Genomic DNA, 26,863 nt, shown 5'->3' on the forward strand with positions numbered 1-26,863 from the left:
GCACTATAGAAAGATTTCACTCAGCTTTATGGAGGTATAAGGGACCAATAAAAAATGTATATATTTAAGTTGTACAACTTGATATTTGAATAACACTCTGAAATAATCACCAGAGTCAAGCTAATTAACTTATCCATCACCTCATATAGTTAGCATCTTCTTGCTTTTTGGTTAAGAACACTTATCTCTACCTTCTTAGTAATTTCAAGTACACAATAGAGTATTGTTAATTACAGCCACCATGCTGTACATTAGACCTCCAGAATGTATTCATCTGGCATGACTGCAACTTTGTACCCTTGGAACCACGTCTCCCCATTCTCCCCACACCCCAGACCCTGACAACCGTGACTTTTAATTCTTAGTGTTGTTTACAGAGTGGAATGAAAATGCATGTCTCTCCAGTTCCCTTGTTTATACCCACACTAGTGCCATTGTTTGAAGAGCAGGGAGGTGAAAAATCGATCCAGCCAACATATTCCATCTGTAAAAAGTGCAACACATTTTCAAACCTCTGACTCATGGGACTTGAACCAAAACCTCTTAGCCTTAGTTCTGCCTTAACTTTTCTTGAAATGAAAACCATTTTTTTTCTGACAACCTATCTTCCTTCCTAAAACTCATGCTTTGAATAGTGTTCTGCATATGCAGATGTTTGCATTTAGTTAATACTAGATCTTTACTAAATCCTTAGGAAAGCATTTCACTTTATTTTTTGTATATTTCTTTAATTTTACTGAATACATTGGAAGGTTGTTTTAAATTTTGTTTAAATGTTCTTTGAACCAAAATATTTACAGAACAAGGAGTTCTTCTAGCCAGCAGATTGTTCCATTTGTTGTGCGTGAGTGTGGAAACATTGGGAATGACAGCAGAAGATGACGCTGTGGAGCTTTTTCATAAACAACCGAATAGCATTGTCTAATGCTGTCTTTGTTTATTAAAGGTGTCAAAGACTCTTTTGCTATATTTAGGTGAAATCTAAATTTCTTTACTCAAGCATGGAAAATATTGTTTGTTTCTGGTTGGGAGGAAAGCAGTAAGACCAAATAAAAGAATTACACTTAACTGGAAGCAATTATTAAAAGAGTCTCAATTTCAAGGAGGAAAAAAATTGTAATTTTGTTTTTATGTGTGGGTTTTTTTAAAGGGGGTACTAAAATGCTAATATTTTATACCTCTTTTAAAAATACTGTGTGTGGATTTCTGACTTAGTCTGTGAGCATCCGTTGATAAATGACTTTATCTTTTAATTGGAGTTTTTAAATTTATTACATGATACAGGTGTAGAACAAATACATTGTAATAATAATAATTAACACTGTGGCTGGGCACTGTGCTTTCTATTTCTATCCTATTCTCTAAGAGTTTATGTCATATTTATTAACTGTTAATAATTGAAAGAAATATATATCTATATTGATAATAGCTAATAAGGAAACAAGTATATATTGAAGTCGATATGGGCTGGCCATCACAGGTAGGAATGAGCCCAGTGTTTGTGACAATAGAGGAAAATGGCCTTAGAGGTTTTTTTTAAAATCTGTTTTGAAAATTTTTATTTATTTTAGAGGGGTGGGGTAGTGAGAGAGAGAGAAAGGAGGAGGAGTAGGAAGCATCAACTCCTATTAGTGCCTTGACCAGGCAAGTCTAGGGTTTCAAACAGGCGACCTCAGCATGCCAGGTTGATGCTTTACCCACTGCGCCACCACAGGTTAGGCTTGCCTTAAAGTTTAAGAATATTTTTGTTGAAGAGTCGAGTTGGATGGTTAAGATTGGAATAGAATATAAGTAGATTTAGAATACTTTATTGACCAATTCACAATTTTAGATTTAAACTGAGAATTATACAACATATTTATATAATATGTATGTATATTTATTAAACTGCATATTCTTAATTGGAAAAACTAAGAATTACAGAATTTGATACTTCACTAAGGTGTATACTGTGTGTTTTAGGATTGTAAATTGCAAAGCATTCTAAATGTAATGCCAGTGTTAACCACCGAAGTGTGACTTCCTGTGGAATTATAGCAGAGATAACATTATAGCAGAGCCCTTGTTTAGTAATTAATTGGTTTATATTGTAATACAAAAATAGAAATTAGACTATTAAACTGTGTGGAACAAAAACTTTATTAGGTAAGCTTTTATAATATACATGCTGTTCCTTCAAAATCTAGTGCAAGACTACTGTGCCATAATGATCTCTGTCTCTTCTTTTATCTTATCACTGCCCTAGTTCAACCCTTTATTCTACCACATATTATTATGATAACTTCTTGTGGCTTTCCCTGATTCTAGTCATTCCAGGTTTTGTTAAACCTATTCTTTGTGACTGTAGTAATGTCACATGCTTCCAGAATCCTCTAACGATCCCTGTCTAACCAGCCTCTTAGTGTTATTTAAACTTTTCCTGCAATACATTCTTTGTATAAGAAAAAGAACAGAGCTACTTGCCTGTTCCGGAACATATACTATGCCTTTTCTACATTTTTTTCTGAACAAATTTCCCAATAACTTTGTTTACTAAAACAATAATCATTTATGGAGAAGTTCAAATGCCTTTTTCCTGGTAGCCTCATAAACTTTAGCCTGAATTATTTTATCTTTACATATAGACCTTGACAGTTCATGCCTATAGCAAGTTTGTGCTCATCTGTAACAAGGTTGTTTATGCTCACATTTGGTCTTTCTATCTAATTTTAAACTCTTCTTTTTCTCTACTTTCTCTCCTAGCATGTAAAAGTCACATCGGGGTCTCTGTGTCATGTTGGCAAGGATCTTCAACAAAGCACCTTAGAGCAATGCTTCAATTTTGTTTGTGTGAATGTAAGTAGGAAATACAAGTCACTGAAAGCACTTGAGGATCTTATAAATGTAATGGGGGAGAGAACTTTTACTTTCTGATTATTGAATATTGGACTCTAAGATTATTTATTTATTTATTTAATTTAGTGAGAGGAAGGGAGGCAGACACAGTCTCCTGCATGTGCCCCAACCGGGATCTACCCAGCAAACCCATTAGGGGCCGATGTGCTCCCATCTAGGGCCCTTGCTCCATTGCCAGCAGAGCCATTTTTTTTTAGCATCTGAGGTGGAGGCCATGGAGCCATCCTCAGCACCTGGGACCAACTCACTCCAATTGAGCCATGGCTGCAAGAGGGGAGGAGAAGCAAAAGAGAGAGAGAGAGAGAGAAATGAGAGAGGGTGGGGTGGAGAAGCAGATGGGCACTTCTCCTGTATGCCCTGGCCACGTGGGAATCGAACCCAGGACATCCACACACTGGGCTGATACTCTACCACTGAGCATACCAGCCAGGGCTGGACTTTAAGATTTTGATAGATGAGTTGTTATTTAATATGTGTTTGGAAATTTTATATTTTATCTTTTGAAACAGGGATAAAACATTTTCAAACATGGTGATTTCCATGATGAGAAGATGGTGATATTTCTTTTGACAGTACTTTTAAATTTTCTGTCTTACAGTTGGTATATAGCACATAAGATTACACAGGGTTGAACTAATAAGTAGTACTAATTATAATAAGTATAAACTTATGGGTATTTTTTAAAATTGATTGAAAATTAAAAATTTGGCTTTATATCTATTTTGAATGATTATCTAAAAATTTCCCATGTTTTCGCCTTGAATTAACATTTAAGTCATTTAAGAACTTCTTTATTTCCTTTTATTTTTTTGATCTTTCAGGTTTTGACCTCTGATTTTGAAGAGACCCAGAAATTACTGACTATACTTAAAGAAAGTAATCTTTCCATTTTGTATCCTGTTGTTGTTATTTCAGTAAGTGAATTAATACAGATTTTTCTCTTCAAACATTTACTTCCCTTTTTGGAATTCAACTTTTCATTTAGCAAAATTTCTACAAACTGAGGATATCAATCCAAACCTCTAAGAGGAAATTCTCTGTGGATTCTTGAGCTTTCTCTCTCGCTATGATTTCTATGACCGCCTGCTCTTACTCGGGTGACCTGACAGGTTTGAAATACAATGTAATTCAGCCTAGCAACCAACTTTATTTCTTTTTCTTCATGAAATCTTCAAAGTATTTTGCTGAGTTAACTGGTTGTTTGGATAATGTGAACTAGCTTTATTTAGCATATTAGTAGGATGCCATTAGAGAGGAAATCCCAAAGTTAAAAAAAAATGAGAAAAAAAATCAAATGGAAGAAAATTTATCATCTTAGGTAGTTTCATCTTCTCTGTTCTATGGACAAGCCAAAGTAGAGTGAGTGACAGATCAAAGAGAGCCCCTAAAAGAATAGCCCGTAAAAATATTGACGAGATCTTTTTGTGAATGACAGAAGGTGTGACGCTTAGTACAGAGAGCAAAACCAGGAAGAAAGAATATCACAGGTCACGCGTGCTGCTCTCGCTGAGGAGCTGATCTGGTCTACAGCATTTGGCTGTGGGAAGGGGTTCCAAACATAAAATGCTCAAAAAAGGTGTTTAGCAACTGCCAAGCTTCTAAAATTCAGGCCTGTTCCACGGTGTGGGAATTTAATTCTTCATTAGGTAAAATTGTTAATACAGAATAAAGCTAGTTTGCACTACAGATAGGTAACTCTAGACTAAGCAGTGCAAGGATGAACAAATTAGCACAGTTCCTTGGGTCCTGCTGATTATGGAAACCCAAGTTCCACACGTGACTGATTTTACCAGAAATAGAGATGTTTTAATTGAGGTTTTTAAGGAACGTTATGAAATGTACCCAGCGCTGGAAGGCTCTTAAGTCTCTGTGGGATAGTGGTAAGTTCAGAGTTCTGTGTCTGGCTCTCTCTTTCTCTCTCCACATTATAACTTACTTTGAAACTTATGTAGTCAATGTTCCCCGATGTTATTCTAAAGAGGGACTATAGTACTGTGACAAGCAAGAGCTTGGACCTCAGAATCCCTTGGTCCCTTGATCAAGGTTCTTTTTTTTTTTTTTTTTTTTTTTTTTTTTCATTTTTCTGAAGCTGGAAACAGGGAGAGACAGTCAGACAGACTCCCGCATGCGCCCGACCGGGTCCCGGCATGCCCACCAGGGGGCGACGCTCTGCCCAACAGGGGGCGATGCTCTGCCCATCCTGGGCGTCGCCATGTTGCGACCAGAGCCACTCTAGCGCCTGGGGCAGAGGCCACAGAGCCATCCCCAGCACCTGGGCCATCTTTGCTCCAATGGAGCCTTGGCTGCGGGAGGGGAAGAGAGAGACAGAGAGGAAAGCGCGGCGGAGGGGTGGAGAAGCAAATGGGCGCTTCTCCTGTATGCCCTGGCTGGGAATCGAACCCGGGTCCTCCGCACGCTAGGCCGACGCTCTACCGCTGAGCCAACCGGCCAGGGCCTGATCAAGGTTCTTAACTTGTATGAGGCTTGGTTTCTTCATTTTATTTTTTTTAAGGTGAGTTAATTCTGCTTTTTATTTTTTTATGATTAATTTTAATGGGGTGACATTGATCAATCAGGGTACATAGGTTCAGAGAAAACATCTCCAGGTTAATTTGACATTTGATTATGTTGCGTACCCATCACCCAAAGTCAAATTGTCTTCCGTCACCTTCTATCTGGCTTTCTTTGTGCCCCTCCCTTCCCCCACCCCCTCTCTTTCCTCCCTCTCCCCCCCTCCCGTAACCACCACACTCTTGTCCATGTCCCTGAGTCTCATTTTTATGTCCCACATACTATGAAATACTACTCAGCCATAAGAAATGATGACATCAGATCATTTACAGCAACATGGATGGACCTTGATAACATTATACTGAGTGAAATAAGTAACTCAGAAAAAACTAAGAACTATATGGTTTCTTCATTTTAGAAAGGAGGCTAAAAACCTTACCCCTTAAGTCATTAAGGATGAAAATGAATGAATGCAGAGTGTAGTTGATATCACAGTGCAGAGCCCTCGGCAGGCACACGATGTTATGTTAGTTTCACTCACTAGTCTAGCTCCTTTTATTTCCAGTGTGGATGAGATGACTCAAAGTTTACCTCTCTTACTTTAATCTGATTCCCAAGCTTCAGTCATATATTTTCCAACATTTTATTAGCGACTTCCATTTGAATTCATACCTCTGTCTTCTCGAATACCTGGCATATCAGATCTATCCCAAGAGCACATTCCCTGTCAACTGACTTTTCTCATCAGCAATGACATTGCGGTAGGCACCCAAGAGGGAATCTGTGTTACTTCTGAATTTTCCTTCTACCTTTTCCACTGCATCTCTTTATCAAACACACACACAGCTTTTAAATTTGTTATTTCTATTTCATTTCTACTGTTGTATCTCAACCTCCGTCCTTTGTATTGTTTCCATAAATATTTGAATTTAATTTTCTGTTGACCTGTGTTGAATTCTATTTTATGTATTTCAGTAAATGCTGCAATTCACTTGGCTACTTTGTGGTCTATATCAAACTAAGGAAACAGATGGACAGTCCTCTATTTAGGAAGGAAATGTCTCTCAGAACTAGTATGAGAACAGTATTATAAGTCTGTATACTATAAATCTATATACTATAAGCACTGTAAAAGGTTAACTTTATAATTTTTTCCTTTTTATTGAATTTATTGGTGTGACACTGGTTTACAAAATTATACAGGTTTTAGATGCTCAGTTCGCCTGACCTGTGGTGGTGCAGTGGGTAAAAGTGTCAACCTGGAATGCTGAAGTCGCTGGTGCAAAATCCCAGGCTTGCCTGGTCAAGGCACATATGGGAGTTGATGCTTCCTGCTCCTCCCTCTGTTCTTTCTATCTCTTTCCCTGTCTCTTTCTCTCTCTGTGTCTCCTCTCTCTAAAAAAATGAATAAATAAAAAAAAATGTAAAAATAAATTTAAAAAAATTATTCAATAGATGCTCAGTTCTACAACACATCATCTGTATACTGTATTTTGTGTTCACTACCCCAAGTCAAGTCTACTTTCATTGGAGAGTTGTCACTCTATAATTGTTTGTTCACCCATTATTTTCTTATTGCATAGGTAGACTCCGTATGCTGATATTAACGTATGAAGGTTATTATTAAAATTAACAGGAAAATGTCACTTGACCTTATTTAGAGTCTGTATCCTTAGGACAGAGCAAATCATTGGGAAGATGAAATAAAGAATGGATAGTTAGCATAGTTAGATTTTATTTCAGGTTCTACACAAGACTCAGTTGTTAAAATGTCAACATCTCCCAACTTCTCCCTGACTTTTATGAAAGTGAACTGGGTTAGGAAACATTTCATGTAGGAGGTTTTTGTTATCTAAGTTCAACTGGGGTAGGTAGAGGAACTTAAAGGAAGGAACAATATTTTACATGAAAAGTAGAAAAATGTAATTGGAACTTTATTTTAGATTTTATTTATTTATTTTAGAGAGGAGAGAAAGAGAGAGAAGAGGGGGAGGAACAAGAAGCATCAACTTACATATGTGCCTTGACCAGGCTAGTCTGGGGTTTTGAACCAGAGACCTCAGCATTCAAGGTCGATGCTTTATCCACTGCACCACCATGGGCCAGGCAAATTTCTTAAAAGGGACTTTATTTTAAAAGAATTAAGATAGCTATTAAAATAATTTTATTTTATCTTCTATTAAAGAAAGTTAGGTTATTTTGCAAATATGAACTTTTTTTGCCTAATTTTGTGAACTTTATGTGATAATATATTGTAATTTTCTTCAAGTGGTCATTTTTGCAAAATATTTTTGACATTTTTTTAGTTTTGTAAAAATATCCTTTATTAATTCTTTGATGTTCAACATGCCCTTTTGGACTTCCATTCTTATTTTCTTTTTATATATTTTCACTTGTATAATATTGTCAAGTTCTCATTTGTTGATGGTGTTGAGTACGAGTTAATTACCAATGTTAATTTGATAACTTAATGATATTACATGCTTTGGTAGATATAGCTTAATTTCATGATAATTATATTGAATTATCAGAATTTTCCAAGTTTTTACAATCAGCTGAAGACTTACCGATGGTAATGTTGACTATGGGCTAAAATCAATGGCAGTATTAAAGAGAGCAGAGATGGATGGGTTCACTCTATAAGTGTTCTGTTTCTTAGTCAGTCTGTGTGTGTATTTTGTATCATATGCAGTCTTTTAACTGCAAGCCCTTAGAAACACATACTCAGATAACAAGCACACCTTGTACTAAGAGAATACTCCCTACTTGAAAGAAAAAAAACACACTTTTGTTTTACTTGCAACTGGTTGGCATAAAAAAATTAGATACCTTTCTATGTCTTTTAACAAGAAAAACTTATAAACATTAACGTCCAACAGATTCTTTTGAAAAGTTAAAGAGTGCAGCAATTACGTTTGGTAGTCCTTTTCAGATGTGATTTCTGATGCTGCTTGGTCTATCGTATAAGTTACCATGAAGCCAAAGTTTTTATCCGGAGTTGACTGAAGTTACTGTTAGCCTTCTCTTCTTTGTGGTTACCAAAGGGTTTATAGCATTGCTAGCGTCTTTTTAGACTGAATGCTCAAGAGATATATAAATGTACAATAATATATTAAATGTATTAAAATGCCAGAAAGTGATTTTATAAAATTTCTGTTATAAACATCACTCCAAAAGAACATGGGCTTTTACCTAAATTCAACAAAACTCAAAAGGGCTGAGAATAAATTATAGGTTAAGTTCCTGGCTTAGAAATGAACGATTAGAGAGCTGGGTTTTTTTCCCCCCATAACAATAGAAAAGAGAGGTTCAGGAGACAAAAGTAACTATAGCTGTTTTCTGGTTAAAATTGTGTAAAGCTCTGCAAAAAATACCTTCACAAATTCACAAATTAATATAGGGATCTTGGTTTATTTGAATCTAGCAAGATTTTCACAAAACATAATTTGGTACTATGATCAGATGAGATAATGGACAACATATTATTTAAAGCTTATTTTTTCAATAAGCATAGCTGATTCATATACTAGGCACTAAAGAAACAGTTAATTTCTAAAAGCAGGAAGTATTTGGCAACAAATCTGAATATTCTACTCACGATAATTAGGGGATATTTTATCATTTCATATTCATTTTGAAATATCCCCTAATTTTTGGTAGCAGTATAGAAGTTCATAATCGAGCAATGAAACAAACTCTTTAATCTTGCTTAGTGAAGTAGTTTCTCACTTTTCCATACAAAATAATTTTATGGTGACTGACTGGCCAATTGCACAGGAGTTCTGCTTTCTTCTGGCAATGTAGACGATTGTATTGCTGCTTTATGAGAGATAAGAATCTCTTCATGACTTCACTACAGCAAAACATAAATGATCATATGGAATTTTAATGCTTTGAAAAACATAAATAAATCTCCAGAAGTACCTAATTTAGTTCTAATTACTGAGTAGTCGTTTATTAACATAACAGATCAGAGTATATGATATTTAAAATACTTCAGAATGTTTAATTTTTGAACATGTCAGCAAATAAAAAAATAGAAAACCACTGTCCATTGACACTTGATACTTTCACATCTGGGGAAACTGTCACAGAGATGTAAATTGATTCCAGAAGGATCCACAGCTCACCAGTGGCAAAGTCAGGAACTGAATCAATCCAATATGCAATGTATCAAATACATTTGTTACTTTTATGCTCTCATGAATGTGTTAAATAATAAGATGGAACAAGATTAAAAATATACATATACACATATATGTATTCAATATTTCTTCCTAATAAAGAACAAATGACAACTGGAAAAACATATAGATTCCTTCTTTTAAATGCTAATGAGTTCTTACTTTAGCTTCACAGGGTATCGAGCCTTTATTGAATTTAATTTATAGAACTCTGTGATCCTGTTAAATTTTTTACCAGATCCTAGGCATGTATCCATTGTTCTATATGCTTTCTCTTGTTAACTGTATTACCACTAGGCTAAAAAAATGTATTTTTAAGGCATAAGTTCTTATAAAACAAACAAAAGAGAGCTGACTATTATAATAATTCTCGCTGCTTCCTATTGGGTTTTTATAAGGTCTAACGGAAAGTTCTGTCCGTTTCTATCACAAGTTTCGACACGTAAGCACATGTTTATTTGGTGCATATGTATACATTTTTATCACTTAATGTATACATATGACATAGCAAATTAACTAAAACAAAGTTGATTCACGTTAGTCTTATTTGTGAAGCGATAGTGTACCCATGGCTACTGATAAAGTTCATTTACGCCACTGTATTGTATATGAATTTCAACAAGGAAGAAATGCTACAGAAGCATGTATAAATTTATTGAAAGTGTTTGGTGAAGGTCCAGTTTCTGATAGGACATGTAGAAGATGGTTCGAAAAATTCGAAACAGGTGATTTCGACCTTTCTGATAAGCCATGTTCTGGGCGACCATCTTTGATCCATGACGATGTTGTTAAGACCATGTTGGAGCAAGATCCTTTTCTGACAACATCGGAGATCGCAGAAAGGCTTAATTCAGCTCAGCAAACCATTTTGGACCATATTCGGAAGATAGGATTGGTGTGGAAATATATTATTTAATAAAGTTTATTGATGGTAAGAAAAAATTGTATTTTGTTTTATTCCCAAAACAGACAGAACTTTCTGGTAGACCTTTATATATATGTGTATAGATAATATATTATGTGTATATATGTGTAAGTATAAATAAATATATGTATCAAAAATATATACATATATGTGTATACAAAATGCATATATACACATAGCCCTAGTTTATTTGTATATATTTTTGAACAGTTATTTTATGTATGTTTAATAGGCAATGAATGAACATAGTTCGAATACCTCTTGTACTTCCTTCTCAATCATGTTGCTACTGTACCTTTATGGGTACTTTTATTTTTTTCTTCAGAAAATTATAACTTCATTATATGTTGAATTTTTAGAATGTTTTCACTTAAGATACGTTCATGTTTTCTCTTTATGGTTATACATTGCTTCAGTGGGAGAAATGCAATCACTTTCACAAATTCTACAAATATTTTCATTTGTTTTCTGCTAATATAGTAAGTCTCAGGTATTTCCTGTCTAAATCAATAACAAAATCTAAACAATTCTGGTTCGAAATACTTTTAGAACCTTTTTGCTGTTTCTGTCATGAAGGGATTCATATCTAACACAATGATGAGGAATGATGAAGTCACTCTTATAGAAGGAATTGAATAGAAGGAATTAACTGTTATTTTAAGTTTTAGGAGATCTTTGCTTGTGGCTAAATGGTCACTGGAAAGTGTGTGTTGTGGGATATAGAAATTTTCTAAGATTAATTGTGAAGTACATATAACTGATGATGTGTAAAGACATGATTCTCACAAAACACACATTCCTAGGGTTCTCTCTGTTAATGAATATAGATTATTCATTTTCAGATAGAATTATGTTCTAATGGAATATGCAAATACAATTAATTCCAGATGACTTTTTCTGTGTTTTATGAATAATTTTTTTCTTGATTAAACACCAGGTTTGGAATTACTATTTATTTTCCTGTTTAAATAGTTTATTGAGCTTAGTCAAATGAGCAGAATTGTGTGTGGATTTATTTGCCAGTGCTGCCTTAGTAAATCAGAGTACAGTTTAACATGAAATGCACAGAAAGTGAAATAAATAAAACTAGCCTTCTTTGTTAGGCAGCTTACATTAATTTTAGTTCTAGAAAAGAAATTGAACAATTAGTTTGGTTTTTCAATTTTTCAAAATATATGCCTGGGAATTTCATTAGATTTTTTTTTGTGTGTGTATATATACTGGATTTTATTTTAAATAATGAAAATGTTCTTTAGCTTAATTGTATTATGCTATTCTTTACAAAGATGGATCCACATATTTTTAATATTCTTTAATATCTTAAAATTAAATGTTTTACTTTTGTAATTATTTAATGTAATACATATGTTAATATAAATGTGACAAAGCCTGACTGCTTATAATATTAAAAAGGGTTTTACTTCAGAAAGAAAAATAAATTATATTGTTGTAAAGGAGGTGTTAAATAGAAAGAATTGACTTATGTCAGTTTCAAGAGATCTTTGTCATGGTAAGGATGCTGAACTGGAGTGAGGTTCAAGGTAGAAGAACTGTGTCTGCAAGTAACCTGTGTCTATCAGTCTGGCCAAGTTCTTTATGTTTCTGAAATTTAGCTTAGAATCTTTATCTGGAAACAGAGTAGGATGCCCTTGAAGACATCCAAGTAGGTTCTCTTTCTAAAACTATTTTCTATGCTACAGTATGTTATACACAAACTTTTTACTTTTGTGTGAGCTACCATGCATGTCTCTTATATATAGATATAGTAGAACAATTCAGATTATTAGTCATGTTAAATAGGAATCAAGTGGTATGGTATTTCTTTTGTGAGCCATTTTTGAGACTTTTCTATAATCCTGATCCCTGTATAGGGATATATATAAATATATAAATATATATTTATGGTTTGTCTTAAATTTGTACCTTTCTTATTTATCTCCTTTTTATAGTTTGGTTTTTATTAGGTTAAGTCTAGTTCTCTTTTTGTATTCATTTCTTCTCCCCCCCCCCTCTCTCTTTCATAACAATTGCAAGATTAATCTTTCCCCTGACCCATTCCTCTCTCCCAAAGACTCTATCTTTCCATGTCTGGCTGAGGCAACTGTCTTATGAAAATGATTTCTTCATCATTAGAGCTCACACTGATACATCTTGTTAATTCACATAAAACTCACTTTAAATGCTATCTAGTAGCACTGTATCCCTACACAGGGAACAGGAAACTATATTCTATTCTCTTTATTACCTAATTGATTGCTTACTATAGACTTATGTAACATTTTTGAAACTTCTATATGAAGATATTTTGATATACATGTTGCCTACCTAATATTTAATCCTTTAAATATCTGCATTTTACTTTAGAAGAATGAGGCATTTTATATAAGCTAATTTTGCAGATTACTTTATATTAATCAGTTAAGTAAGGAAATACATAATATTTCTTTCTTTTTCCAAAATGAAGGTTTTCAATAATATGAACTTGATAAGACGACCAGAGTTAGACTGGGAAGTGATTCAGTGGCTGGGAGTTCACAGACTTCTGGTCACTGGCCCTTCTATTCACCACCCCAAGGTAATGACTTGAAGTAGGTCTGCTTGAGGAGGCAAGTTAGCTTGGAATAGAAGATCAAGAGAGATCTTCTTAATCATAACAAGAGAAAGCTGAAATTTGGAAGACTGATCAGAATCCAGTTGTCTGAGTGGCTGATGAAATAAGATTTCTATATGGTAAGAGTAGCACATAAGAATAATGAGAACTAGAAAGGACCAGTGGATCAGAAACAGAACGAACTACATATTGGGGAGCACTGGAGCATGGATGAGGCGAGTCTAGGTCAAGGCGGGCATTTGAAGTTCAATCTCTAACACATCACTGCCTAGTAGAAACTGATACGGTGAGATATGCATTTTACACATCAATCTGGATGCTTCACAGAGAAGATACTAAAGAGAGATTCCTCAATGCGCTGGGGTTAGTTAGGAGGCTATTTCATTAGTCCAAGAAATCATGATGGTGGCTAAAACTACAGTAATTCTAGATTGATGTGTAGAAAGAGCTGGAACCAAGATGTATTTAAGACATAGAAGTACTTAGAATAGGCATTTATTTAATGAGAGAGAGAAAATACATCCAGTTTGATCTCTTGTGGGACTGGATGAGTGGTAGTAAGATGGGGCCTTTGGGGATTTTTTGATTTGTTTCTGCAGGCTTAGTAGACCGATAATTATCCCCACTTTGTTGACAGAGATAATTAGAATGATTTCTCTTACATTCACAAACTTTCTATTCTTTGTGTATGTGTGTTATAAGTGTGTATGTTTGTTGTATGTATAAAAGAGCTTATCCTAGGCCCTGGCTGGTTGGCTCGCTGGTAGAGCGTCGGCCTGGTGTGCGGGAGTCCCGGGTTGGATTACTGTCTGGGGCACACAGGAGAAGCGCCCATCTGCTTCTCCACCCCTCCCCCTCTCCTTCCTCTCTGTCTCTCTCTTCCCCTCCTGCAGCCGAGGCTCCATTGGAGCAAAGTTTCCCCAGGCGCTGAGGATGGCTCTGTGGCCTCTGCCCCAGGCGCTAGAAGGGCTCTGGTTGCGGCAGAGCGACCCGGAGATGGGCATCGCCCCCTGGTGGGCATGCCGGGTGGATCCCGGTCGGGCGCATGCGGGAGTCTGTCTGACTGCCTCCCCGTTTCCAACTTAAGAAAAATACAAAAAAAAAAAAAAAAGCTTATCCTAAAGCCTTTTTTGAAAGGCAAGTTACACTCCTCCAAGGCCTCTTTAATGCTGAATTTTAATAGAATTCCAGTTAGAGGCACAATTTAAAATATGTATCTTGCATTTTACAGTGCTTTTGCCAAGTCTTATCTCATGTTTGTATAATCATGTTTTTAATGATTTTTTTCTGTACTAAATGCTTTATATTCTGCAACACAAAATAAAACACAAAAACCACTTGTCCAGGAGTCAAAACATTAGTAGATAGGGAGATCGTAAGAATATTACCAGGCCTAAGCACTTCCCCTTGAGAATAAAAGGCTGTAGCCTCCCAAACATAGATTACTTTCACAGCTTCTGGAAAGCCTGAACTATTTCTTTATTAAAAGCTTAGAAAGGTGTTGGATTCAGTGCAAAAAGCTTCTTGATCCAATCACGCTTTGGACTGAACCCTGTTCCTAATGTGTGATAGTTTGGAAAAGTTTAGTAAGGTTCAATTTTCCAGGCATGAGAGGTTTTATTTTATGGGCTTTTGAAGCTTAACTTATTTTGCTTAAGTGCTAGAGTCCTTGATTCACTGGTACCCGCTAAGGTGGGATGCAGCAAGTGTTGCGAACATGATCTTAGGTCAGCACTGGAAAATTCTTATTTGGGAATGACAGGACTGATTAAAGTCACCTGCATGTCTCTTCTGAGTACTTAAGAGTATTATATCCATTTCTAGATGTTTTGAGAGAGAAGTATAAATTTCTATTTTTTCAGAAAAATTTAATATATTTTTTGTGGACAACAAAGTTCTGAGATTTTTGCTTAACCAACAAGACTCCAGCTATGATTTGGTATTTCGCACTCATCTCATTCTTAGGAGCTAGAAATCCTGATGTGCTTTAATTCTCAGCCCCTCCCCAACAAATGTGGCCTGCTAATGCATATTATTAGTATAATTAAGTTAACGTTAATAAGTACAGGCACTTATTGAATGCTTGAAATAATGACTCACCATTCTTTTCTTTAATATCCATGATCCCTTTTAATCCTCAGAGCAGTCCTGAGAGTTGGTGATCAGAGATGCCATTATCTCAGTTTGAGAATATGCCTCGTGTTCGTTACACTTTGCCACATGATGTTCATTAGGGATGTCAATACTTGCCCTTTCCAAGTAATAGAAACCACATTGTTAGAGGAGAAAAGGATCTTAAAAAACCATTTCGTAGCATGCTCTCACTTTGCCATAGATAACCCAGGCCATTTTCTTTGCCTGGATTTGAGATAACTTCTTTATATTAGAGGTTGGAACATTTTGTTTGTGAAGGGCCAGATAGGACATATTTTAAGCTTTGTGCGACTTTAATGCCTTGGTTGCAACTATTTTACTCTGCTGTCATTGTGCGAAAGCAGCCATAGACAAGATTTTAAAAATTGGTGTGACAGTATTCTATTCCAATGGAACTTTATTTACAAATAAAATAAATAAAAAGAAAATAAAAAAAAAAAAGAAAAAGAAAAGAGGAGGTTGGATTGGACCCAGAGAACATTGTTTCCTAAACTTTGGTTTATATTTTTTTCATTTCTAAATGAATATGCCACAGTGAATTAATACCATTACCTAAAATATCTGTATTTTTCTGTACTGACATTTCTTTAATGGATGTATATTTTCTGAGTCATCAAGCCTCATGATTTAAAGGATTGCTCATGTATCAACTTCTATGTTTTTATTTCTAGTCTTAATTATTTCTCTGTTTTCACGGAGTGTTCAAATGCATGAACTTTAAAATATTTGATTTCATCTTCTCCCCTCCAGGAACTATATCTATTCCTGCCCAAAAGTTTCTTTTTGTTTCCATTTTGACCTCCTTGTAGCTACCATGACAAATTTTGCTAATTTAAATTGATCAAGCCACTCTCCATATTGAAATCTTCCACAGGCTCCTCAGCCTGACTGGACAAAGCTCAGACAGATCATAAAGGCTTGGGCTGAGCTGGCTCTTGTTAAATTTTATGGTCCTTATTTAATTTCCACGTGCGCCGTGTTACCTGACAACTCTGTTTCCTCTGGTGAGTTTTTCTACATGAAACACCATTTTTCTAGTGTTTGCTTGGCTGACTCTTGTTTTCTTTCTTTCTTTTTTTTTTCTGAAGCTGGAAAAGGGGAGAGACAGTCAGACTCCCGCATGCGCCCTACTGGGATCCACCCGGCACCCCCACCAGGGGCGACGCTCTGCCCACCAGGGGGCGATGCTCTGCCCCTCAGGGGCGTCGCTCTGCCGCGACCAGAGCCACTCTAGCGCCTGGGGCAGAGGCCAAGGAGCCATCCCCAGCGCCCGGGCCATCTTTGCTCCAATGGAGCCTTGGCTGCGGGAGGGGAAGAGAGAGACAGACAGGAAGGAGGGGGGTGGGGGTGGAGAAGCAAATGGGCACTTTTCCTATGTGCCCTGGCCGGGAATCGAACCCCAGTCCCCCGCATGCCAGGCCGACGCTCTACCGCTGAGCCAACCGGCCAGGGCCTCTTGTTATCTTTAAAATCTGAGTGCCATTATTTCTTTTTGGAGTCCTTCCTTGATACCCTTGTTCTCAGCTCCTTGCCCCCTGTCCCGACACAGTGTGAGTAGGCATTCAGAAGTGTTGACTGACTTGAACTTACCTTGACCTTCCTAGTCATGATGTCTCCTATCCCACCCGGTCTAAGGGCTGCCCACCGCAAATAGATGCTTGGTGGTGACTTGCAGAAATGAAGGGGACTGGGTATGAAGCACTAAGTAGAAATTACATCTCATGTAATAGCTATATTCTATTCAGGAGAATAATAATGCTAGTTCTATCAGAGATTTTTAACCCATTATTTACTATGTATAAATGTATATTTTTACGAATTTTACTATTTTGATTTATGCCATCCTCTTTACATTCTGGTAGTTCAATTTTTTTTTCCGTTTTGTCTTTTAGAAAAAGGCAACAACTAAAATTTTTAAATTTAAAGATGTCTGTTTTTAGTTTTTGTGAGTCATATCTTCATGCTTTATATTAGGAAGTGTACCTTATTGTGTCAATAAATGACTACTTGTGGTCTTCCTTTAATTCATTTACTGTTTTTACTCTAAAAGGTAGAATTAAACTTTGAAGTGTTTTTTATTCGTAAGTGGGGCTTAATTTTTCTCTTATAAATTGAATATAGAGGGTGATTTTCAAACATTTTTGGAAGAGGCATTTTAAAAATTTACTTCAAAGTAAATTTTCAATGCAGTACTACTAAATCAAGAAAGCACAAAACTTGCATGTAGGAGCATTAATTTATCTTATAGTTTATATGTGTAGCTTTTACTTCCATATTTAATTAATAAGAAATATTAGGTATTTTGACAAAGACAAAACTTTGAATCAATGATTATGTTGGAGGTTTCTTTTCCTAGTCTATTTCTGCACTTTATTTAGATTGTGAGATAAACTGATTGACATAATGGTTAGTTCTCATATTAATAGTTAAAGAAGAGTATTTTTTCTTGTAATCTATCCTCTTTAATTCAGTGGATCCAGAAGTCAGAAAGTGAGTGGACCGTGGTCTTGTCATATTTATAATATTGAACAAAAGTTATCTTCAGACTTATATGGTAAGATTACAGTGTATTAATAGTGTGATATTTCACTCATTGATCTGTGTCACTCTCCTGGCTTTGCCACCGTCATGAATGCATGTGCTAAGCAGATGTTTCTTAGCCTACTAGCCATTCAGTTGAGCTCAGTACACATATGCCCTGAAAGTATACCTCATTCCTCCACTTGTGTGTGCAGACATGCCCAGGCCTCAATTAAAAAATAATACAGGGCATTTTTTTTATCATAGGCATTGTAGTTTTTCATCTCTACAAGTTTGATTTGAGGCTTTTTATATCTTCTGTTTCTTTGGAATATATGGGATGCAGTTATAATTTTAATGTCTTTGTTATTTTGAACATCTTTATCAGTTTTTGAGTCAGTTGTAAGTCATGTATTTATTTCTTTACTATGGGTCCTATTTTTTTTTTTGCATCTTCATTTGCCTGGTAGTTTTTTGTCTGTATATATTTCACGCAGGTTACATTGATTTAAAATTTTTATCCAACTTAGAAATGTTCCAGCCATTATGTTTTCATTATTTGTTCTGCCTTTCTCCTCACCTGGGACTTTAGCTACCTGTGTATTAGGCTGTTTGAAGTCGCTCCAAATCTCACTGATGCTCTGTTTATTTTTCCTTTTAGTCTTTGAGTCTTAGTCTTTATTTCCTTTTTCCCAGTTTTGTTTAAAATATTTTCTATCGCTATATTTTCAAGTTCGCTAATCCTTTTTTCTGCCATGGCTAATCTGCTGTTAACCCCTCCAATGATGTTATTTATTTTTTAATCAGATTTTGTTTTCCTCTTTAGAAATTAGATTTCAGTCTGTTTTACATTTTCCTTTTATCTACCTACCATGCTCGTTCTCTCCTGTGGCCTTTTGAACACCTGGAACACAGTTGTAAAATGACCTTAATGTCTTTTTCTATTAATTCTATTATCTGTGTCACTTCTAAGTTGATTTGGTTTGATTAATGTTTGCTCTAGTTATGGGTCATATTTTTCTGCTTTTTTTTGCACACTTGATATTTTTTGACCAGTTGCTAGATATTTTGAATTTTACCTTGATGGGTGCTAGGTTTTTCGTGCCATTAACAATATTTTGAACTTTGTTTCAGGATGCAGTTAATCAGAAACAATTTTATGTTTTAAAGTATTGTTTTTATGGTTTTTAGGTGGGACTATCTAGTATATTTAATACAGTGGTATCTTGACATGCAAGTTTAATTCATTTCATGGCCAAGTTCATGATTCAATTTTCTCGTGTGTCAAATCTAATTTCCCCATTTAAATTAATGGGGATGCAATCAAACCATTCCAGCCCCCCAAAACCACATGAATTTTTTGTTTTATATGCTTTTAAATAAGAAAATCTACTTTATATATAACAGATACACACACACACACACACACACACACACACATATATATATACACACACACACATAATAAGAGAGAATGTAAAGAAATAAACTGGTTTATGAAGTGTATTTACCTTCAAGGTCAGGTGAAGATGCTGGTGAAAGGGGAAGAGACATTAGCATAACAGTGGCCTTTCCCAAGCAGGAAGGTAATTAGCAATTTCGTAGACAGCTGCCCAGCACCATTTTTAACAATAAATGTGAGCAAATTCAGAAAATACAAAAACTCATTTGCCCAACCATTGTCATTTTCTTCACTGACTTTTGGCTTATTCACCACACTTTCCTCATTTTCACTTAGAGGCCATTTCAACAAAAACTCTTCCATGGAATTAGTTTCTTCCTCCCTTTCAGAACACTTGGCAGGCCATCTAGTGGACGGTGGCAGAAGCTTGTGATTCAAATATCCACTCGTGACTTAAAGCAAAAAATCCCGTGAGTGACTGCTCATTTCTCAAATTGCTCGTGATTTAAAATGCTTGTGTGTCAAGGTCCCACTGTTTAGGGTAGTCATTCCCCACAACTGAGGCAGGACTGTTCTTAGTCCTCTACCTAACGCACTGTAAATTATAAAGTTTTCTAGTCTGACTGATCTGTACTAGCGCTATTTCCAAACTTGAATATCAGTCTGACACTGTTATTTCTAAGCTTTTCAGGTGGACTTCTCCCCAGCCCTGGACAGTTTTCTCAGATGCTTGCCCTGATCAATACTCTGTTGAGTGTGTGAGAGTTACTAGGTAATCTCCTGAGTTCTTGCTCTGTGCACCTTTCTCTGCTCAGGCACTTGGCAGCACTTGTCTCCCCAGGCTCTTAAATGTGGATATCCACAGCCCCTCCCCCACCCCACCCCCACCCCCGTTCATGGGCCAGGCCTGGAAATTGTTTTTACGGCAGGGAAAATATAGAGGTCACCTCATTTGTTTCTCATCTTTCAGGGAGGTCCCTTGTTGCTTAATGTATTACATCTTAAAAATCTTTCTTTTATATAGTTTGTACACTTTTTTTTTTTTTACTAGTTTTGGGTAAAAAAGTAACTGTAATACTTGCTACTCTCACTTGGGCCCATCTCCATTTGAGAGGTTTATTTTCCCACAGTCATATTCATCCACATTGCCAGGAATGTATTTTACATGTACATAGGGATAGCTTAGTCTGTGTTGACTCATACTTTATATAATTTTGCCTATTCCAGATATAATGTCTCAGCAGGATTTTTATTTTAATTGACAATATGCTTTTTATTTTATTTGATTTTTTCAATTTAGAAATTAAATTTAAAAGATGGTCATTGGTCTATAGTAACAGAACGTTGAGGCAGGAATAAAAATGCTATTTTGTGATACAGACATGTAAATTAATGACCAACTATATTAATGTATGACCAGCAATGATATTACATAACTTTTATTTTGTGCTAGACAAGTGTGTACATTAGCATATTCTACAATGATGCAATGTTTGATTTCTATACTCTTGTGTATTGTAGCCTCTACCTATCTATGGCTATGAGCACTTGAGATGTAGGTACTGTATTTTTATTTAATTTTAATAAATTTGAATTCGATGTAAATAGCCATATATGGTTAGTAGTTACTCTAGTCAAGACAGTGAAATTCTAGACTATATTTTAATTGGCCACTCTTACAGTGGGGTCAGCTCTTGTATATAACGTAGTTTTTTGGAAAAAAGAAATTATCTTGGAAATAAAATGTTAAGTTAGTACTTTATTTTAATGGAAAATAGCTCAACAAAGGAAATATCAATGACCCTTTTATTTAAAATTTTTGGGTATTGTTTTTTCTAAGATTAAGGTATAATGGTTGGCCTAAATATATAAGGTTGTCTATTTGAGAACTACAAAATAGTCATTATTTATTTTTTAAAATACCACATAATACTTATCTAAATGGCTTTTGGACAACCACAATAATGATTATAGATTGTTGCTTAAGTAGTAATAAATTTTATCTTGTAAAATGAAATTTTGACAAGCTACCAAAATATATCATATAAAGATTATAAACTAAACTCAGTGAAGATTCACATATCTGCTTTTTGTAACTTTTGTGGTTTCTATTCTCAAACAACTCTTTCCAGAAAAAAACTAGTAAATACATATAGTTATATGTTTTAAATAATGTTAGCTAAACAAATCAAGGGTTCATATTAATCACTGGATTGCTGTTAGCTTTTGATTCTAAAATTTGTTACAGTAGGTACAGATGTTAATGGTAGATACATGTAATCCTTCAGGTAACTGTGAAAAATTACAACAATGGCAAGCTATATTTTTATAAGAAAATTACCTTGTGAAGTAACTGAAAAGAAATAATTTTGATTTCTTAAAATATGTTTTAAAGTAATGTTAGGTTTTTCTATTGATTGTTTAAAATATAAGAAGTAATTGTTCATTACTTCTTGGAGCTTTTAAATAGGACCTGAAAAAAGTGTAGACAACTATAGCATTTGTACTGATACTATAAACCTCATTTATGCTTTAATTCTTTGGATAACTAGAAACATTTAAAGCTTTTATGTGTTAATAATTTAATGCAAAGTACACTTATTTTATTTCCTACCTTTTGTTACATGCCATTAGTTTTCAGTCTTCTAGTGTTGCTGGTGTTTTATTTTGTTAAGATTTACAAATGAGTTATGTATTTGCCCTGAGTCTCCATGATAGTTTATAACAATAGTTTCTATTCATCGGTAATATGCGTTACATTTTATGATGGCATTGACTTAAATTTGTTCTAAGATGCCATGATTCAATATTGAAAGCTTTTTTTTTCTTTTTAAAAGTACATTTCATTAAATTAAAGCAATTTTCATTAATAGAATCCATGTAACTTATAAATAGTTAAAGTGACATGAAAGTTTTTCTAGTGCTTTTTAATCCTTAAGATGGACTCTTACTTTGATCTGCTTAGTATTGGCCAGTGTCATCAGTTATTAGTTTTCCTTCATATTTCTTTTAAAAACCGATGTTTTCAAGATGTTGGGCCTAATTCACACAATTTACTTTTCTGTACACATATGTAGATAATTTTTCAGTATCTAATGTGTGGATTCAGAGAACCCCCGTTCTATCTACCAATTCTTTCTAATTTAATTATTTGATTAAGAACTATGTTGAGGCCCTGGCCTGTTGGCTAAGCGGTAGAGCGTCGACTTGGCGTGCGGGGGACCCGGGTTCAATTCCCGGCCAGGGCACATAGGAGAGGCGCCCATTTGCTTCTCCACCCCCTCCCCTCCTTCCTCTCTGTCTTTCTCTTCCCCTCCCGCAGCCGGGGCTCCGTTGGAGCGGGGGCGGCCTGGGCGCTGGGGATGGCTCCTTGGCCTCTGCCCCAGGCTCTGGAGTGGCTCTGGTCGCAACAGAGCGACGCTCTGGAGGGGCAGAGCATCGCCCCCTGGTGGGCAGAGCGTCGCCCCTGGTGGGCGTGCTGGGTGGATCCCCGTCTGGCGCATGCGGGAGTCTGTCTGACTGTCTCTCCCCATTTCCAGCTTTGGAAAAGTGCAAAAAAAAACTTCAAACAAACAAACAAACAAACAAAAAGAACTATGTTGACTGCCCTTTCTTCCACTTTGATGACCATTAAGCAGTGCCTTATTTGGATCTATACTGATTTTCTTCTTAGTCAAATAAGCAAAGAGTCTACTTCCCCCCCTTTCGTGAATCCTGACTCCCTTCCAGGCCTTCTGTGAACATGTACTCTGGAATGAGAGAAGTATTAAACATGGGGTTATGGATATTCCTGATGTCTTAAAGAATATTGCATTTAATAGTATGTATGTTTTTTTTTTTTTAATGTCCCAATCTTCAGACAAGTGGAAATCACATTTTAAAATATAAAAACAATTGGAATTTATCTAGGACCAGGGATACATCAAATGGTTACTAGACAAATATAAAGCATGTGATCAATTGAATGTAGAAGATATGAGGCCCAGAGAATCCTATTCTAAACTTTGTTGGTGGAAACCTGGCCCACCCACAAAGCTAGGAAGCTATTCACATGTATGTTTAAGCAACTTACTAGTTGATAGGTGTGTATTTGCTACCTTTAAAAATATATACATTTGGGGGGAGTTGTTAGGAAGAGATCCTTATCTTTTTTTATGTATGCATGGAAAAAAACGGTTAGAAATGACATCCTAAATGGAAAATATATTTTTATTGTAATTTACATGTAGCAAATTAGTGAACAGTGTAAAAAGAGATCAAAGAACTCAACCTAGATGAAATGTTTTGCTATATTTCAATAGCTGTAAGCCTGTTCAGGCTGTAAGTTTGTTTTATTAAGGCAAAAACATTTACATTTCTCTTGAGTTATTTTGATCATTTTGCAACTCTCTGCTCTAGTTGTATAAACCTGCCCAGTTTTTAAAATTAAAATTGATTGTGTTCTTGGAACAGCTGAAATTTTTGCTGGAACGTATAAGTAGCTGGTATATATCAGAGGTTCAAAATTAGTAGCACAATGAAAAGTATATGCTCAAGTTTTGCCGTCCTGGTAGTAGGAAGGACATCTGCTGGAGATTATGTTCTGTTTTGCATGTCATCAGGCCTCCCCATCTGGTGAAGGAGAACTTGGAGATGCATCCTACCTCTGCATGCTTGTATTTTGTCAATCTGATTGCGCATTTCATAAGGTCAATATCCATATGGTTTTTTTTTAAACCTAATTATGTCAACTAGCACAATGTTCAGCATAATCTCTGGACTCAAGAAAAGAACCTGGGGTAATCTCCTAAACTGTATCATACTATAATTTAAGAACTTGTTTTAATGGGATAACAGGCAGTTTGTAGATACAAGTTGCTTGCCTGGAATTCACTTTTCTGTACCATTCCCTTAGTTTAATTCAGGAAATCTGTGCTGAACAGCATTAGCCTACTGATTTTTTTTTTATAGTCATTACTTTTTGTCTTTCTAAGCGGTTCATGTGTATCATATATTAGATTTATGACGGGAGTGAAAGTTCTCCAGTCCATGTTTACACATCTCATGACTTGGTGGAAACTTAAAAACGTGGTCCATGTCCTTCAGTTCAATCTAGATGTTTTTACTACAGCACACATCTTTGTAAGAAAAACTACTTTATATGTGATTGATAAATAAGGTCCATGTAATGTCTAAGTGCCATCAGCTCACATGCAACTTTTCCTAGGTAAAAACAGGTAGAAAAAGAGGAATAGAATTAGAACCTTGGAAGGAAAGGTAACAAAATCCTCAACTCAGTTGCTGCACTGGGACGCAGAAGCCTTTATGCCATTCTTTTTTTGTTTGATTAATGTATATTAGTTGCTAAGAGAGCAGCAGGAATACATTCTTCCATGTTTATGTTTATGGATTTGGAAATTGTGTTCTTATATTTCAGTCAATTTTTTTGCTTTGTGCATACAAATCTATATTCTTAATAATAAGATTCTGATTATATTTTTTGTTGTTTTTGTAATGTACTTTTTGTTATTTGTATTAATGGTCATTGTCTTAAACTCTACAGTTATATTACTACAACTTTTTTTTGGTGCATCGAATGTCATTTTCATCTTTTTGTTTTGTAGGTTTCAAGGATATTTTTCTTTAGATATATCTTTTTTTTTTAGACATCGAAAGCTGTTTGTGGTATTCTTATGAAAATCATTTATAACATAATCATGTTTTGACATAGATGAGAAAACACAGGTTGTAAAACAATATATGAAGTATGTAGTTCTAGTTTTATAGTTTATATAAGTATGCATAAAAAACAACAGGAAGTATGCGGAATGATTATCACTCACCTTTCTCCAATTATGAATTTTTCTATTTACTAAATTTTTCACAATGTACACGGTTATGTTTTTTTTATTAATTTTAATGGGGTGAGATTGATAAATCAGGGTACATATGTTCAGAGAAAACATCTCTAGGTTATTTTGACATTTGTTTATGCTGCATTCCCATCACTCAAAGTCCAATTATCTTCCATCACCTTCTAACTGGTTTTCTTTGTGCCCCTCCCCGCCCCAACCCCCTCCCTCTCCTCCCCCCACCCCATACCCCCACACTATTGTCCATGTCTCTAAGTCTCATTTTTATGTCCCACCTATGTATGGAATCATATAGTTCTTAGTTTTTTCTGATTTACTTATTTCGCTCAGTATAATGTTATCAAGGTCCATCCATGTTGTTGTAAATGATCTGATGTCGTCATTTCTTGTGGCTGAGTAGTATTCCATAGTATATATGTACCAAAGCTTTTTAATCCACTTGTCCACTGACGGACACTTGGAAGATATATATCGTATAACAAGCATATTGTTAGATTTTTCTTAAAAATTCAATCTGATTAATCTGTCACTTATGAAAGAGTTAAATGTATTACATTTATTTTTATTAGTTTTGTACTTTGGATTTTTTCTACAAGCATATGTTATTTTGTTGTTGCTGTTGGCCAGTTGTTTGTTTGCTACTTTCCCTGTAAGCATTGCTACATTGACATTCATAATCCCTTTCTCCCTCTGCAAGTTCAGAAACTATAAAATACACTTGTATATGGCTTTAATTAAATACCGTTACCTTAAAAATGTGCATAATTGCCTATAGTTAATGTCCATCCTTCTCCAAAGCAAAACACAGATTCAGCACACTTTACTTATCCACTGAGCATTCTCATTCCAATATGATTTATGCTTGTCTAGAGTTTTAGTTCTCCCATTTTTAGGTTCCCAAAGTTATTATTTACTCCTATAATTAACAGTTAATGTAATTAACGTATAATAGTTTCAGGCTCTTTTTTTTTTTTTTTTTCAGAGACAGAGAGAGAGTCAGATAGAGGGATAGACAGGGACAGACAGACAGGAACGGAGAGAGATGAGAAGCATCCAATCATCAGTTTTTCGTTGCGAGACCTTAGTTGTTCGTTGATTGCTTTCTCATATGTGCCTTGACCGTGGGCCTTCAGCAGACCAAGTAACCCCTTGCTTGAGCCAGTGACCTTGAGTCCAAGCTGGTGAGCTTTTTGCTCAAACCAAATGAGCCCGCACTCAAGCTGGCGACCTCGGGGTCTTGAGCCTGGGTCCTTTGCATCCCAGTCCGATGCTCTATCCACTGCGCCACCACCTGGTCAGGCTCAGGCTCTTTTTTAGGACACTCTTAGTAAAATGAAAAGCAAGCACCTGCTCCTAGCTCTGACTTCCCAGAGAGGTTCCCTCACTCTCAGAAGGTGGCAGTTCCTGCTGGGCCAACCTTAATGACAGCTTCGTTGAGAAGAGCTGTTCTATTATATTTGTGTCCATCTTGCCATTTCCATTTAATCTGTTACCATTATTTTTACTCTTTCATTTCTGGGCATTTGAAATCTCTGTGAAGGTTATAATTATAAATTAGAGCAGTTTTGTCTTGACTGTCCTTGTGCTATTTTCCCCACAATCCTACTCCCACACTCCCTATTTTACTGTGAGCTTTTTCAGAACTCAAAATTGGTCAGGAACATATATTCTGTTAGACAAGAAGTGCCCATCTGTCTAAACTGGCAATAGGTCACCCTGGTTGTGCACTGCCAACGCCTGGGCTTCCCAGCCACATAAAATCTGTTGGGCTTGGTGTCCCCTGGTGTTTCACGGCATCTAAATAGTACA

The 26,863-nt window shown here is 35.6% G+C and overlaps 1 protein-coding gene across 2 annotated transcripts in view; it reads left to right on the plus strand.

Annotated features, from left to right (window-relative positions):
• CRPPA (CDP-L-ribitol pyrophosphorylase A) overlaps positions 1-26,863 on the plus strand; it is a 211,844-nt gene that overhangs the window by 99,613 nt on the left and 85,368 nt on the right. For both annotated transcript variants that reach the window (XM_066353923.1, XM_066353925.1), the window contains exons 7-8: positions 2,743-2,835; positions 3,717-3,809. In XM_066353923.1, coding sequence (XP_066210020.1) covers positions 2,743-2,835; positions 3,717-3,809 — 186 coding nt within the window. The remainder of the gene's footprint in view (positions 1-2,742; positions 2,836-3,716; positions 3,810-26,863) is intronic.

The sequence above is a fragment of the Saccopteryx leptura genome, chromosome 12, assembly GCF_036850995.1.
Source record: "Saccopteryx leptura isolate mSacLep1 chromosome 12, mSacLep1_pri_phased_curated, whole genome shotgun sequence".
NCBI lineage: Eukaryota > Metazoa > Chordata > Mammalia > Chiroptera > Emballonuridae > Saccopteryx > Saccopteryx leptura.